Source organism: Oculina patagonica, chromosome 2 (genome assembly GCF_052425735.1).
Source record: "Oculina patagonica isolate OP01 chromosome 2, crgOcupat, whole genome shotgun sequence".
Taxonomy (NCBI): Eukaryota; Metazoa; Cnidaria; class Anthozoa; order Scleractinia; family Oculinidae; genus Oculina; species Oculina patagonica.
In genome coordinates, this window is record NC_135759.1 from 45390422 (window position 1) to 45407990 (window position 17569).

General features: G+C 37.5%; 1 protein-coding gene and 1 non-coding gene across 2 annotated transcripts in view; one reads left to right on the top strand and one right to left on the bottom strand.

Annotated features, from left to right (window-relative positions):
• LOC144644868 (uncharacterized) overlaps positions 1-17569 on the top strand; it is a 28123-nt gene that overhangs the window by 8921 nt on the left and 1633 nt on the right. The window contains 21 exon segments of the mRNA XM_078504417.1: positions 1176-1295; positions 2593-2691; positions 4058-4126; positions 4230-4322; positions 4921-4995; positions 5662-5788; positions 7023-7175; positions 8479-8546; positions 9152-9199; positions 9623-9716; positions 10381-10457; positions 11141-11266; positions 11612-11658; positions 12573-12663; positions 13853-13990; positions 14446-14583; positions 14860-14911; positions 15349-15437; positions 15787-15838; positions 16427-16512; positions 16885-17004. Of these exon segments, the coding sequence (XP_078360543.1) occupies positions 1176-1295; positions 2593-2691; positions 4058-4126; positions 4230-4322; positions 4921-4995; positions 5662-5788; positions 7023-7175; positions 8479-8546; positions 9152-9199; positions 9623-9716; positions 10381-10457; positions 11141-11266; positions 11612-11658; positions 12573-12663; positions 13853-13990; positions 14446-14583; positions 14860-14911; positions 15349-15437; positions 15787-15838; positions 16427-16512; positions 16885-17004 (1962 nt within the window).
• Trnas-gcu (transfer RNA serine (anticodon GCU)) lies at positions 12980-13052 on the bottom strand. The gene has a single exon. It is a non-coding gene; the product is annotated as a tRNA-Ser (tRNA).

A 17569-nucleotide genomic window follows, 5' to 3' on the forward strand; every position in this document is an offset into this window, starting at 1 on the left:
TTAGAGCACTGAAACTGTTAACGAGCATCTTTGGCTGCAGATTGCTCAGATGGAAATGGATTGCAATTTGAAAAAGTTAGGCAAACGTTTTTAAATTGTTTCTGAGCATCTTCGAAATATCGATATTTACAGCCTTAGCTTGATTTCTATCCGCACATTAAGATTATAAATTCCTTTTGATGTTCAAAGATAATGTTTATTTAGGGTTAAGTTGGCTACCACTAATTTTAGAACAGTTTAGACCAAATATCTGCGAAATTTCCCGTGACATAGTCCCTTTAATGTTTGTATAAAATTTGATGATTTTTTCATATGTGCAAAAACAGAAAAATCCTACCCAATCATGTGCCAATTTTAAAAAAAATTCACTGTTTGGAACACTTGCAATAGCGTCTCAAGATTGCCCCGAAACGCTAAAAAAAAAATCAACTTTGTTTTACGAGGGTGCACAAACAGTCTTCGACGACAAAGCTGTGGCCCTCGGATTCCCGATCGAATTGGATTTAGAGGTGTGATTTTGTGGAGGGAGGAAAACCGGAGAACCCAGAGAAAAACCCTCGGAGCAAGGACGAGAACCAACAACAAACTCAACCCAATATGACGCCGGGTCCGGGAATCGAACCCGGGCCACATTGGTGGGAGGCGAGCGCTCTCACCACTGCGCCATCCCTGCTCCCCCTGCTAAGTTTTCGTGATGTCAGTAAAATAGAAATTCTTCAAGTTACAGTGTGCATGCTCACGTGCGCAGATTCCAACAAGCTTTAATGACAAGCTTGCACTAGCAGCGCGGGTGCGGTATTGGAACTATATTGAGCCACCTTATATGAATATAATTTCATTTTGATTGACCGAAGGTCATTTGTAGTGGATGATAGTCCCTATTATGCACTTGAAAACATGCAATACTCTAAAATTCAAAGTAAGCTTGACACATTCATAAAAGTTCTGCTGAAAAAAGAATCAAAATGCTTAAAATCTACCAATCAGAATCCATACATGTGACCTTTTGTTTGCATAAAAGGCAACTTCTGTTATCCGCAAATTTTATTAAGAGGATTGATGGCAGCAAAAAACTCATCCATTGAATTGTGTCTAGTGTGCATGTTACTGGAAGGCATGCAGTAACATTAATTTCTTTTAGTTAAAAACTGTGTTTGTGTTTTGTGATCTTTCAGTCTTTTAAGATCATTGAAAGAATGCAGAAGATCTACACCAAGTATTGTAACAACTATGATTCAGCTGAGGCACTTTACAAGCAGAAGATCAAGAGGAAGGAGTTTGAATCTTTTATTAATGTTAGTACCAGTAAATGCTGTTTCCAGTAGCTAAGAAAATTAATGGAAAATACAGAAATAAAATGAAACAAAGTTAATGCTATTATTAATAATAATTAATATTATTGCTATAATAGCTATTGTAAGAAGTTTTGGTTGGCTTTTTGGTTTAAAGGCTGCAAAGTTGTGACTAATTTTAATTTACAGAGATTTGAGTAGAAAAAGCCATCCTGCCTTGTCTTCACTCAGTTTCATGTCATTTTAGTTTCCAGTAAACTGTAGAAATGACTGTAGCCTTAAAACATAAAAAAAAATAAATAAATATGTATTTATAGTGGTCATGCACTTAGCCAATCCGAGAAGCTAGTTTACAGGCATGCCACGAAAAGAGGAAACAAATATTTATAAATGAACATAACCAGGTTAAAATCCCACGGAGGAGGCAGACCAGTGGCATATACAGCGTGGTCGAGGATTGAACCGGGACAACCGAGAAACAAATCCAGCAAGTGGCAAGGGCAGGCCTCGAACAGTGACCTCCGGAACAACACCAGCGCCCTAAACCACCGGCCACGCTTGCCTCCTATAAAACATGCAGTGATTAATTTTAAATTGATGTTTAAGTAAAGAAAATCTTAGTTCTTTTAACAAGTGTTTCTTTTGGATAACAGCCATTTTCAGAGGTGTTGAGAATTCGAGACTTTGGGCCTGGATGCCCTGGGCAAATTTTTGTTTATTTTGCAAAAAATCTATCACCAGTTCCATAAGACAAACGTGTGCCATTGATTATTAGATCTACCAAATTTTGTCAAGCCTTACCATGTGACTCTTTTCCGCGAATAGAAAGTAATTGAAGGTGTATGATTTTAACTTGATTGACATTTGAGGTTATCAAACAATTGTTGTTTTTCATGTGTGTCCACAAAAACCAAAATAAAAATTCAGAAATTTGATAGAGACAAAATTTGTCTAGATTTTTTGGTAGAGCCAAGCAAATTTTGTCAGTCCAGTGCGTCCAGGCCGGCCCTTTGCACTAACACTAAAATCTTTTCTGTGTGCAAGAGACTTTCTTACTCAAACGAATCTAGACTCCAAAAAGGCATCCCAGAAAAATTCAAGCTGGCAAGACCCCCTAAGAGAGATTTTTGAAGGACAATTCATAATATTCCAGAAATGCCATAATAATTATGTCAAGAAAAAAAAAAGTCATGGCTGACTAGGGCCCTTTAAAAAGTGATAATATATTTGTAATGGCATTTTCAAGGTATGTCTAATAAGATACTAACTGACAATATTCTGGTTCATTTTTACTGCCTAGTCTTGCTATGAACACCCAGTGTGTCTCCCAGGACTAAATCTACCAGCCTATCTGATAACAGTTGTGCAGAGGATTCCACGATATCTTCTTCTTCTAGAGGTACTGACTTCATGTGTATAGTTGACTCCTGATAACTTGTATCCTCGCTAACTCGAAGCTCGTGCTAACTCGAACCAAAATCGATTTCCCCTGGATATCCTTCATACATTTACTGTAATTTTACCCTCAGTAACTTGAACCCTCAATAACTCGAACTCTCGCTTAATTTTCGTTTCCCTTAGAAACATTTTTTTCCCTTCAGGTCCTTTTCTATATACCGTAATGATTCGAATTTAGCACCTGGGGCGCTTATTTACTTTTGGCACCTCAAGGGAGGGCGCTTATTAGAGACAGGGCGCTTATTCGGGACAGGGCGCTTATTTAATTTTTTGAGAAACAACCAAATGTCAAAAAAAAACTTTAATAAATATTAAAATAACTAACAATAAAGAAATGTAACAGTAAAAATTGTTAAAAGTTCAGTTACTTTTAAAAAAACTGTTCATTTTACAGTGTAGCAGTAAAAATATACATGTATGATACAGTGAATGTTTATGAGTTTATCTATTCGACGTCAATGACCAGTAGGGGCCGTTCTCCACAATAGGGGCGCTTATATAAAAAATAGGGTGGTATTAGAATGGGGGATATGGAATGGGGGTGCACAACACATGAGGAGGCATTGAAAGGGGTGCTTATTGGAAGGAGGCCGAATCATATGTAATTTTACCCTCAATACTTGAACCATGTCTGTCAAGAACGAGTGTCGACATTGGTTTTATCTTGATAAAAACGCACATGAGTCAAAGTGGCCCGAAGCACCACTAAAAATATGAACTGTACTTTCCACGCATGACATGCTACAGACGTTCATTTTGTTTGGAGGTGATACCCATTCTTTCAAATCCTTGGAACCTTAGAAAATTTGCAAGGATTAAGGTTGTTATTGGTTAGCCGAAAAGTGATAACCCCTGTTAACTCAAACTCCCGATAACTTTAACCTTTTTCACTTTCCCTTGACGGTTTGAGTTATGGGAGTCAACTGTAGTTCCAGCAAATATCATTGATCCTTTCCCCAAATATGAGCGAATTGGATATTTTCTGGTACTACATTATAATAAATTTTAGATATTTTGCATAAAATAAAGGTTAATATGTTGGCAAGCTGCCATTATATGAGCCTTCATTCACCTCTGCTGTCTTACCCTAGTAAAATCCTTCCTTATTTGGCTTGTGTCAATCAAGCCTGGCATGCAGTGCGAGTAATCATTTTCTCCTTTCTCAGAGTGCTGCAAGTTCCCTTCGCAACAAGGCAAACTTTACAAGTGATAATATTGTAGTTACATATAAATTTGTAGATCCCACTTTACTAAAAATCTCTTGCAAACAACAAAACTATTATTTAATGGTTGCACTTCCTTTTCAGGATATTTTTAAAAGGACACCTGAAAATCATCCTGACCATGGCAACTTAAACAAAGCTTTGACAAAAATGGTAACTAGACAGTGTGTATATGTTATTTTGTCACAATTGCTACATGGCATTTACAAAGGATTATTATTGATAAAATCTTATCACTTTTTTCATGTTTACAAAGAGTGACCTTGCTGTGTACATTAACAACCAACTACAAACAACAGTTGGTCTAAAAGCAATGGCAGAGCTGAGAACAACAGTCCAAGGAGTGAAGGTGAGATTTATAAAAAGAAGTCCAGGCATTTAATTCAATTAGCTTTGGTAGCAAGGAAGAATGTACCATATTTTCTCAATTAAACGCCCCCGGTGTTTATTTCAAACTTGGCTTGGTGGACCCGGCGTTTATTTGAAGCCGGCGTTTACTTGGGGCCCAGCGTTTATTAACGGACTGCAATTTTCTGTCAATTTTTCAGATTGATTTATTGTTGCCGATCTCTGAGACCAAGGGGCAGTTTGTCAAGGTAGAATGAATTTTCTCTTTGTTCTGCCTTGAAAAACTGTCTCTGGGTATCCAGAGTTAATAATTAGCCAAAGGTACATTATTGCGGATTGAACGTGTTTATGTTGCAATCAAAATTTGTGACAAACAGAACATATTTTTATATGCTAGCTTGACCTCAAATAATCACCGGGACCTTGAACAAACTCCTCCAGCTTTTTTTTAAAAATTAGCAATTTTGACCCGGCATTTATACGAGGCCGGCGTTTAATCGGGGTCCGGCGTTTAATCAAGAAAATACAGTAACATAGTTAAGCAGTTGTTTCATTATTTGAAGATAAGTATCTTTACATGTGTGTCCATTTTTTGACAGGCATTTTATGTGCCAGGACGTGCGCTTATCAAAGAAGCTGATGTTGTGTTGTGTGGAAACAAGAAGACTCGTCAGGTATTGATTTGCAAGCCTTCCTTGCATGTCTCTCTGGTGAATATTTCTATCATGCATGTTGGGGTAATTTGAACCTCACATTATAAAAACATTTAGAAAATAGCACAAAGTAAATACGTGCGCTGTTTGGTTAAATATTGTGTTTCTATAACTCGATGGAGACACAGACAGTTGTCGTAGACACGGCAATCATTATTCACAATATTCACGGCGCTGAAATAAGCAATGCAAAAAATATATAAATAATTTTTGCAAATTTTTATTTTCACAGCGAAAAAAAACAGGTTAAAAAAAAAAAAATTTTTTCCACACAAAAAAAAAGGGGGGAAAATTTTTTAAACGCCCCCCCCCATATTTAAATTTTTTGTGTAAAAAAAATTTTGTGGGGCGGCCCTTTAAAAAATTTTTTTTTTGGGGACTTTCTTCTTTTTTTTTTTTTCTTTCCTCTTCAGATTTTTCCCAACCGCGGCCAATTTTTTTTAAAAAAAAAAAATATTTTTCTCCTTCTTTCTCCCCGCCGGCGGCGGGGGGCCCGCCTTTTTTTGAAAAAAAAAAAAAAATTTTTTTTTTTTTTTTTTTTTTTTTTTTTTTTTAAAAAAAAAAATTTTGGGGGGATGTGGTCAATAAATAAATGTATTTTCTGTTTGTATTACTGTCTCCATTTAGTGCTTGCTATTTAACGACATCCTGGTGTTTGCTCCAAAAGCTGTAACTAAGTATACTCTTGACTATGTTAAGCTTGAGTTGGGTACCCTGTGGTGCATGGATCTTGAAGGCAACAATCCTCAATCAGGTTTGCCTGTGTAAATTTATATTTCCATTATCAATGGTTCCATTCTGACTAGTACTTAAAGATACTTTATATTATGTATTTCAAATAAAACGACTGAAGTGTTTTTTTGACAAAAATTGTGGGAACACTGTGATGGAAGGCATACTGTAATAAATCAGATCTGTAACTGATGTCACTTAAAATAGGCTTGTAAGTTCGACATGTTCTGAAGTAGACAAAAGAATTTGTATTGAGCTGTGAATACCTTATTATAGGAAATTAACGCTTGTGTTAATTAAGGTATTTGAAATTAACGTGACTTAAATTAACGTGAATCGAATGAAAAAATTACTTCCCAATAAAGGAAATTAACGGGAAGTAGAGGGTAACATTTCATAATGAAGGAAATTAACGTGACATACACAAAGAGGAACACTTGTTGAGACAACAGGAACAAGTTTATTTCAACACTAGGTGTAAAATCCAAGACGGAAACAGTGATTGTTATGCTTAACCCAAACATATGGGTTAACTGATGGAATCTGACTGCTTTGAGCATCCACCCTGGTGAAATAATGCTTTTTTCCTATTAGACAAGAACATCTGGACTGTATCGAGAAATTGGGGCCAAAATAATGGAAATTAAGGTCGTGGAAATTAACACTCCACTTAATTAACGGCGCGAAATTTTGAAATTCGTGTTGATTTCATGAAGCGTTAATTTGCTTTAATAAGGTAGGTGTAAAGTTAAAGAAATGACCCTTGCAGTGAAACTGCAAGAATTAAAGAAGTTGCAAAGAAAAAAGGCTGAAAAATTTCAGGGCTTCAACGGGATTTGAACTTGTGACCTCCACAATAGCAGTGCAATGCAGAACATCACATCACCTTTATTTCACCTCGGATTTACAAGTGTAGCTGTATCTAATTTCTCTGAGAAAGAAGAAGCTACACATTTGGAGCAAGGTCAATTGTGAGTTCTTATTTTCCTGTGGAAGAATAGGATGACGTGTCGTATATGAATTCAACTCATACCGTAATTGAGCATCCCACTTGTATTGCAGAGGTCACAGGTTTAAATTCTGTTGAAGCTGTAAACATTTTCAGGCTTAGAATTTTTTTTGCATTGCAAGGATCATTTCTTACCTTTGAGTTTAAGATCTACTGACAAAATTTATTTTAAACACCAAATATACTGCATGTGAGCCATTACAAACTTTGAAAACACAGCATAGTTACAGTGGACTTGCTTCCTCAGCAAAAGAAGATTCTCTGGAGATCTACACCCCTGAGCAATCTTATGTTCTGGATGCTGGAACAAAGACAGAAAAGAAAGCTTGGCTGCAGAAACTACGCACGAGAATTGCCATGGCCTTACATGGAGAAGAAGCAACAGAGAGGAATGAAATTGGTAAGTGTTATTTTCCACTTGCTGAGTGAAACAAAGTGAAAATGTTTTTCTCACACACTGCCTGGGACCTGGGAAAGGGTCATGTGACTTTTGGCAGGCAGTTGTTTTTGTTGCGTCCGCCCAAAGATTTTTAGTTGGCACTTTATCATTTTGTTAGCTTTGCCATTGTTTAATAATAATTATTTTCCCTGTGATGCATGATGTACATGGTTTTGTTAAGTTTGTAATAAAGGTCAAGTTGTGGTGGTCGGCCTATCATGGCTATCAGTGGTGTGTGAGAATGTAGAATACCGGTAGCTTACACATGCTTGTTAGCAAAGTATAATTCATGGATATTTTGTATCGTTTTATCCCTTGCTGTTGTCATTGTGTTAAATTTTTACAAGATTCGTCAACATCCCATTTGTTTGCTTGTTGTAGCCCATTCCAATACATGGGGGTCAAACATACTTGTGTGAAATACAAAGATGTAAGGAAAACCTTTTAAGTGCAAGTGGTTCATAGCTCTCAGAATTTTATTTTTTTTTTTAACTTAATTCAACGCAAAGCTAAACTTTCGCAAGTTAGGGCCTGTTTACATGATTTCGGACAGTTAATTCCATCCCATTAATACTTTATATCTGTTTACATGATACCAAGATGGAAGTCAAGCCATTCCAGAATGAGTTCATCCTGGTTTTCCTTCCAGAATGAAATTTTCGTCCTGGAATGACGTTTCATTTTGGTATCATGTAAACAAAGAACAATTAAAATTGGTTCTGAGATGAAATCACATCTCACGAAATGGCATACAGAGGCCACATTTTGAATTCAGAGTGAAAAATTATGGCATTTACTGTTTAGCCTAAAGAAGCAGCTCTATGGTCGGCCATTTTATTGTCACAATAACATGTTTTCGCCAAACATGCGCCATCTTGTTTTGATCTGACGTGAAACATGTCCCACCTTGTTTTGATTACACACAAAAACCGCGTTTGTGAAAATGCCTTAGATTGAGCTGGTCGACTCTGTCATGTGAATGCAGATCAAACTTCATTCCTTAACGAGTTACATTCTGGAATGAAAGTCATTCTGGAATCATGTAAACAGGCCCAAACTCTCCAGCATTCTGTCAGGCTGCACTTACAAATTCTCAGTACCCATCTGTAGTGCAACCACTCAGTCCAAAGTCCAAAGTCCAGTGCACTAACCAGTAGGCCACCACCTTCTATTACTGACAGACTTTTAGCCAATTGCCTATAAATAATTCCTATTTTAATTAACTTAAATTCGTTTAATGATGGGTATCTTGTTGTTATTTCAGAGAGCCGCAAGGCAAACTTCACTTACAAAGATGGCCGGATTTTTTCTGGCAATTTTGTGTCAGGAAAGGTATATAAACAAAAAAGTGATTTGTCTTATGGTGAAAAAGAAACCAAAAGAAGCACACTGGAATTTGACATAGAACCATCTAAGCAGTCTCTTGTACAAAATGAATAACATAAATGTTGAAAGTAAAGTAAAAAGTCTCCATGAGCCTAATGGCCTATCATGCTGAAGCTTGTCCCAGTTTCCGTAGTACATGTAGGAGTGACTAGGAGAATTTCTACTCCCCTCTGGATGGGATGCTAGTCCACTGCAGGGTTACCCCCCAGCATTAAATTCGTCAGTACCAGTTTATACACCTGGGTGTGAGAGTATACCTGTAAGTGTCTTGCCCAAGAACACAACGCAGTGCCCCAACCAGGCACTAACCATTAGGTAACCATGTCTTCCTATTAATGTAGAAAAAACATGGTATATGACCGTACAGAAGCTGACCTAAACCAGACATAAATAAACATTTATTATCTGAAGTTTTGTCGATCGTTAACTCAGATCAAGAGAGTGGCTCCTTGTGAAGTGTAAGTGGAAATTATTGAATCCTGACCAAAAAGATACTTGGTAATGTTAAAAAGGCAACATGTACAACATAAACGTTTGTGTTGTTCTTTCAGCGACATGGTGAAGGAACACTTTCCTGGCCAAACCAGGCAAGATATCAGGTACGTATCTAAGATTTGTGATATGCCCAGGTTATTAAATAATGTTGTTTTGACCTCAAAGTTTATAATAAAGATTCAGAACAAATAGCAAGGCTTACTACAAGAATATTATGCAATTTGATCCAAACATTGTTGTGAATAAATCATGACTGGCTTTGTAAGTCACAAAACCACTATGACAAAAAAGCATGTTCACTCGAAGGTGAACAATTACTAATAAAGTCAAAGTATGTTTCTTATGTTTATTTTGAGGAGTAAAGTATCAGAATCACATACGACAAGTTTACCTAGCAAATGAAAAAGCTTTCATTACTATATGGGAGAACAGTTTCTTAGAGACCATCTGGAGAGGACATTGTATTATTATGGAGGAGGAAGAATTGAGGTGTTGTATTTTTAATTTAGCTGAGGTTTTCTTGTCAGGGTCTTTGGGAAGATGATGAACGCAATGGATGGGGCGAGCTGATATACAACAGTGGAGACAAGTACAGAGGAGAATGGCTTGACGACAAACAGCGTATGTTATAAACTGCCACATTATTTTGTTATCGGATGGTATGTTCTTAATAGCAAGTGATGTCTGAATGCTTGCTATAAGGAGCATCACATCAGGTTTTCCAGAGCAAGTGTCCATACCCAGCACCACTGGTATCTGACATATTCATCTATGGGTCTTTCGGTGCTTGTGGGCTAGCAGTGATGTGACTTCAACTCAATTTTTACCAGTTCATTGATAGCAAGTCTTTACAGAGATCATAGTTATTGCACACTACCATCTCTTTCCACATAGTGTACAGTACATGTCTGTTTTTTTTTTTTTTTCAGTTTGGTTTCTGCAGCTTTTTGTGTTTTACTTGCTGTCCTTATGCACAATTTTATCTTCTTTAATCTGTTTTGGGAACAGGCAAAGGGTTGCACTAGGGAATTGCGGTCGTTTCGCCCGAAAGCCAGGACTATGAGTCGATTCACCAAAAGATATAAGTTAATATTAAATATTACTGATTTTTCTTTAGCTGAGCCACCAAAACATTTAAATTAACAAAGATATCTAAAGTCTGGGCGAATTAGCTCGGGCGAAGCGACTGGTTGGCACACTAAGCAAGACTGTTTTATTAGAGCTGGGATGGACTTACTTTCAAGCACTTGTAAAATTTAAGGGTTTTATTTTTGCTTGGCTTCAGATGGTGTTGGCACAATGGAGTATACCAGTGGTGATGTTTATCATGGTCAGTGGTACATGGGTGATATGCATGGCCAGGTAATATCAAATAAGTTTTTTAATTTATTTATTTCATGGATTGTGGTTTGTATATTGTACCTGTAGCCTTCTACACCTGTGCTGATAAATAAATAAACAGGGTACAAGCAAAATATGTTGTCCAATTTGGACCCTTCATAGGCTAGTTTGAAGGTTTTTCTCGGTGGCATTAATTCGTCTGCCTACAACAAGTCCAACCACGCTACTTTCCATTGGACAAGTGTTTACTTTTCTTCCCAATTAAAATATTCCACTAGCCTCAGTCTACAATAAGATTCCTATTAAGTAGATAGATGAAATAATACGTTTTGATTGTACTTTTTTACTTCCGATTAGGCAATGTAAGATATTGTATATTTGTTTGGTTTAAGACATTTGCTGTTTGTAAACCTTTGGCTCAAAGTCACAAAAATGGTAACAAAAAACTTATTATTTGCATTTGCCATTACTTGTTAGCTAATTAACAATATGCGTAGGTTGATGTGTTAATTGTGTATGAACCAACGTGCATAACACGCATAAATAGCGACGCGTAAACAATCGACCTCATCGCCTGATGAAGACTAGCAGTATTGCAGTCGAAACGTCGCGATCAACATCTCAAAGCGATTCTATCGTGAGACAAACGAATAAACGTTCATTACCTATCTTACACCACCTTGATTCTTTCTATGTCGGTTTAGGGTGGGATCACCTTTAAAAATGGTGACCGGTTTACAGGAGAATTTGATCACAATGAAATCGAAGGCATTGGTGAATTGCGTTGTGTCAGTGGACTGACGTACAAAGGAGAGTGGATACACAGCAAGGTGAGTGTGTAGAGAGCATGTTCGCCATTAATCTGGATGTACGATAGAGCCCTGAAAAAAATGACTCCCTGATATAGTGTCTTCTCTTATATAATCATCTTCAGGTGCATTTTGAAATGGTTTTTTAGCCAATGTTAGATGTAAACTATGAAGGATTTGAATTTTGATATTTTCAACTTATCTTGTTTACAAATGCGTTATGAAAAACGTGAGCAAGTTATTGAATTCCAGTGGTTGAACGAACGAGAAATGTTGATATGGAACATCACTATCTTACAAAATCAACTTCAAATGTATGCTGAACATAAATGTTGAGATATGTGGGTTTTTTTTTCTTTTAAAAAGAAACATGGTAAAGGAAAAATGCACTTTCCCAATGGTGATGAGTACAGGTATGTTTTAAAATTTGAATTTACAAATAGGCAAAGATTTCGAAAAAAAATTTAAACCAAACAATGAGAAAGATTACTCTACTTTCTGCTTACATCAATCACGTTGCCTCTCGAGTTATTTTTAGATCAACATTGCAGACTGGAAATTAGTTGCACTTAACAATCTCCTCGTTTTGCATTCATCTTAAACTTAAGTCAATAGTCAAATAAACTGCATAGCAAATTCATGCAATGCACAAAATAAAATCTCTTTTGTGGTACTACATATTTAACATCTACAGTGATCTAACACAAACATAACGGGAACTTTCTGGATTACATATTCTCTTTGATTTTATGCTCTCTTGTTCAGGTGTTTTGAATAATTATGATAAAAAACACATTTTGGTTGTCTCGTGTATTAATTTTGTCTTGCAGATTGATTTTTCATTAGTTGAGTAGTCCTAATAGTGTTGGCTTGTTTTTGTTCTTTACTATACTGTAGAATCCTGTTTGTTTGCTACACTCATAGGATTCAAGATATGGCATAGTATAGTAGAATCCCGAAACTCGAACCCTCCGTTTCTTGAAACTCCCGAATTCTCGAAGCAATTTTCGTTTCCCCTGAAGTTTTGAGAACTCGAGATGTGTATAATGTCACTATACCACATTGTCCAATGGAATGCAACTGACATGCACACACAAAACTCTACACTTTCCTTTGAGTCTTTGAGTTACAGTCAACTCTCTCTTAACGGACACCTCCACAAGACGAACTCCTGGTGTTGGTCCCGTCCCTGCCGTTTTTCAGTCATTTTACTGTAACTTAACTCCCTATAAGATGGACACCTCTCTAGATAGACAGTTGGAGCCGGTCCCGAAGATGTTCGTTTTAGAGAAAGTTGACTGTATTGTATTTGTATTGTTTTATATAGTGGTCAATTTGCTAATGACCGAATCAGCGGCCAAGGACACATGAAATATGCAAATGGATCTGTTTATAAAGGACAGTGGGTGGACAGTCAGGTTTGTGATCAACAGCTTAAATCTCTTTAATGATAATCAATTTATATAGCGCATTTTTCATATGTAATGTTCAAATGCGCTGTACACACTGTAAATTACCACACAAAGGCCAGACCACAACACCGGGAACTTCGTGCCCTACTCTTTGCGAATAGTGTGTGGGTTCTTTAACGTCCCCTGTTATAAGACTGAAGATACAGGAGACGGGACCTACGGTTTATCGTCCTTTTCCGAGAAGACTAGAATGTCTAACCATTTGCAGATGTAATTACAAAGGCAGCACATTCTCCTCAGTTATTTTAAGACCCTGAGTGTTGGTCCGGTCTGGGGTTCGAACCCACGACCTCCCGCACAGCAGTCCGGCGCTCTACCAACTGAGCTAACCAGGCGGCGGTAGGGCTACATTACACAGACTGTACATTTTATGTAATCCCACAGGGAAAAATTCAGCTGTGATCAGGATCAATATATACCGACCGTAGTTGTGTAATTTGTTACCATTACCATTTTGGCAGTAATGTAGCCCTACCCCCTGAAATAGTTAAGTAAAACGTTATTTTACATCAACAAATAAAAGATAATATTCTATTGAACTACTTTGGTTACAGCATAGCATTTTGCGCTGAAAGGAAAAATCGATTTGCAATGTTTTCCACAACTGGTACATGTAGGATCACGTTAAAGTTTATTTAGTAAGGCAGGGTAATCCTTGATCTGTTGGAAAGTAATTTAAAATAGCCGAATTGATAATGTAGCGTCACATCCGATATACCATACTTCTTGCCTGCGACATGCGATGGTCAAGAGCTGTCGCGTAATTGTTCACAGACCGACCACACAGCCCACTGTATAAAAAAAATTTAGAGATGTGATCGTCTGTCCACGAAATTCAATAGAACTTATCAAATTAATAAGTTGTATCTTTCGTTTATACTTTGTATTACCCCTTTCTAACTTTCTAGGAGTATATTGCTTCGTGTTTTTCGTGGCGATTTCTTGTTAACTTGATCTCTGTTCGCGTAACATCCTGTAGCTAGTTTCTCAGTCCCATTCGGTTCTATTCATCGGTCAAGCGCAACAGAATGCAGTACAGATCGACGTGTCCCACCGACCGCCTCATGACATAAGACGATCGACTTACGTCATCCCCTAAAAAGTGTTAACTTTTTATTGAATTCTTTTGACATAGCGAGGTGGTCAAGGTGAGTTCAGCAGTTCAGATGGCACTCATTACGCTGGAGGGTGGAGTGGGGATCACATCAACGGCAAAGGACGTATGACGTACTCTAATGGCGACTGTTACGATGGCAACTGGTTCAAAAACACGGTAATTAATTACAATTAATTACATTTCTTTCTTATGTTTGTCTTTTGACTACCATACGAATAAAAGCGGTTGCAATATTTTTTTCAGAGTAAAATTCTTTATTTTGTTGTTATTTTTGATTTTTTAGCAGCGAAATGTATAAACCGGGCCAAATGCTAGGGTCATACTCTGAGAATATTGCCTCAGGTCGTAAGGTCTTTATGGCACGAGCTGAGGCGATAATTTTCTAGCAGTAACTACGATCCCCAGCTAGTTAGAGTAAACAAGAATTTTTTTGTGGCTCTCTTTGCCTCGCTATACGCATAAGCATCACTCATAATGGCCGTCAGCATTCAGGGAAAATCTAGCCCCGACTATAAGCCCAGTACAGCATGCGTTTTAGCTTAAGAAGCTCTAGCCATATAATAAAACTGGTTAACAAAGTGATCTTAACCATTGTAATGTTTTATTTTCAGAGGTTTGGCCAGGGCGTCATGAAGTACAGTAATGGTGATACGTATGAAGGCGTGTTTGAATATGACTTGCGCAGTAAGCTTGGCAAGATGACGTACAAGGATGGATCAGTGTATGAAGGCAACTGGGCCAACGGACTGGTAACAATTGACTTTTATTTTCATACATTTGATGCACATATTACTAAAGAGCCTTTTAGAACACTCGTGTAACGTGACCTTCGTGGACACGTGCTTTCTGCAACAACAACAACAACTTTTAATGTACTCTTGCACTTACATGAATATTAATACAGATAGAAAATTTATATAAAGTAAGAGTACTAGCTGTCTGGAATTACCATAAGGGCTAGTGGAGCCAGGCAGCCAGTTGACATTAACATAAAATGAAAATAATTTTTTTGTTTTTCTTTCTAGCGCCATAAAAAAGGAACGATGGTGTATAGTGACAAAAAGAGCAAGTTTGAAGGTTGGTTTCATCGTAATATTCACACTGTTTTCGTAGCGATGCCTTGTCAGAGTGCAGTGACTGGTTTTTATGTGCTTTTGTAACTGAGCAGGGTCGGCAGGGGGGGGGGGGGGGGGGGTAAATGGTATACCAATATCATCGACAGTTGTCGTTTTTTTTTTTTTTTTTTTTTTTTTCTATATACCTGGAAAACATGTACTCAGTATACCTTAATTTTCCCTCAAAATCATGACAAAATGCTAGAATTTGGAAAAACACAGCATACTTTATACCCATAAAAAGCCAGATTTTAGCGTGAAATACTGTATACCCAATTTAAAATCCCCCTGTATACCGTTTACCAAAAAGCCCTGGCAGATCCTAACTGAGAGAACTAAGTTTTCACAAAATCGAAATTTGCAAACTTATCAAAGTCAGTTGTTGGTTTGACATCTCAGGGGAGTGGATGTTGGGCTTGAGACACGGAGAAGGAGTGTTAACATTTGCCAATGGAGCCAGCTACTGTGGACACTGGGAATTCGACAAGGTAATTTACTTTGCGTGTTGCCCGCGCTTGTCACCGGTTCCATGTTTTCCCGCACTTGACACCAGTAACAGTTTAAACGAAAATGTCCCGCGCAGCGTTATTTAAATGACCACATTGAATTATGTAACGTAAGGCGGAAGATGTACAAACTAAGCAGGCTACCTCACAGTAGTAGTTACTACTACTGATGAAGGCAGCACGCCGAAACTTAGTTTTTTACAATGAACTTTCCAGTTTTAAACGTTACATAATTGAATGTGACCAGTAACAGTTTTCCTTGCGCTGTTCACTTGTCAAAAACTTGCTTAACTTTTGAAACTTACATTTTCCCCATTTTGTCATTTTACAGCAAAATGGGCGTGGCATGTACACTGACCCGTCTGCTGGATATCGTTATGAAGGTACGTTGGGACATTTTGTGGCATCCTATCTGTAGTATGATACCGTGGGTGCTTACTATTTAACCAAAAATCCTTGAAATTTCGGATGGAAAGCAAATGGAACAGTATTTTTTAGGAAAATTCGTTCAGAAATTGTGGACTTTATTGTGAGGTAGTCCTTTCGTTTTGAGGTTGGTACGAACTGTTGGAAAATTCCGTACCATTTGTTCATTTCTCCCGTTTCCAGTCTCCCATCAGGGAAAAATAAAAACCTAAAACTAAATTATAAATGCTAAGCGCAAGCTCTTTCAGTTGGTTTGCTGTTTTTAGAAAAAACACTTACCATTATTCAGTGGACATTCCAATTGGTTTATTTTGCCAAATGGTAAACACCTCGTATGATATATTTTACTTTTACTGAATTTTAAAGTAGCTGTAGTATTTTGCTGTCCAAGGTCACTTTGCGTATCCATTTGAACGGTGTTTTTTTTATTACATCTTTAATATTTTGGCCCTGTAATAAAATAAAGAAGCGGTAAAACAGCCACTTGAAATTGTTGTAGATGCTTTAGGACCTTTATTTATTTATGGCTTTTTCTTGTTGTTTAGGGGAGTGGCAAAATGGACATAAACACGGTAAAGGTGTCGAGCAAACTACTGAAGGGACATACGAAGGAGAATGGAAAGATAATATGGTGAATAAAAGACCCATTCACATTAACTGGTGTACCCAGTAGTTTTATTGTGGCCCATTTAACGAACTTTTCAAATCATCGTAACATGATTAAGAATCCCATATGGCAGAAGTTTCAGTTATTGAAAGATAGTTACATTTTAGTAGCTTTTACTTAAACTCAAAAATCGTCGAGCCGAGAAAAAATTTCATAATGCCGGGTCATTACAAGAAAATAATACCCGCTCACAACCAATCAGAGCGCGCGTACTATTGAATTGAAGCGATAAAATAAATGCTTCTAATGCATATGTATAAACGGTATGTTGTTTGTTGACATGACAACATAGGTCCACTATCACTGAACAATTTGCCGGTATTGTTTTGATTTCAGCGTCATGGCCAAGGAAGAGAAATCTTGTCATGTGAAACAGAATTCGAAGGAAGATGGAAGGAAAATCGAAAACATGGACCAGGAACCAAGAAACTGAAAACTGGAAGGATGGAAGAACAGGTAAAGGAGGGACTCTAAAGGTCAGGACACACTAGGCGACAAGTCGCTCCGACTGTAGTGCTTCAAAACAAGTCGCTGCTACAAGGCGCTTGTTCGGTGCACACGCAGCGAATTTGGAAGAGTGGAAATGTGAACTAGATTTCCAATTCAATATGGCAAAAATGCATGACGCTCTCTCATTGGCAAATTTATATTTTGTCGGAGCGACTTGTCACAGAAGTGCGCACACGCTGCGACAACGCTGCTTTCGCTCATTTTGTTGTGCGACTGATCGCAGCGACAAAGATTGTCGCAAACATACACCTTGTCACACGAGGCGACTTGTTGCAGTGATTTGTCGCCTCGTGTGTTCCTACCTAAATGAGATATACATTGTACATACCACGCGCGCACTAAAATGCATCTAAAAATGGATTCCAAGTTCCCTTCTCTTGTAAATAGCTTTGAAACGGGTTGATTTTGAATTTCTGCTAGAAAAAAATATGTACAGATGAACAGATAGCATTGTCGTTATTAGGCTAATTTTGAGTTATTTTGCTAGCTAGTAAAAAGCTTGCTTAAAGTG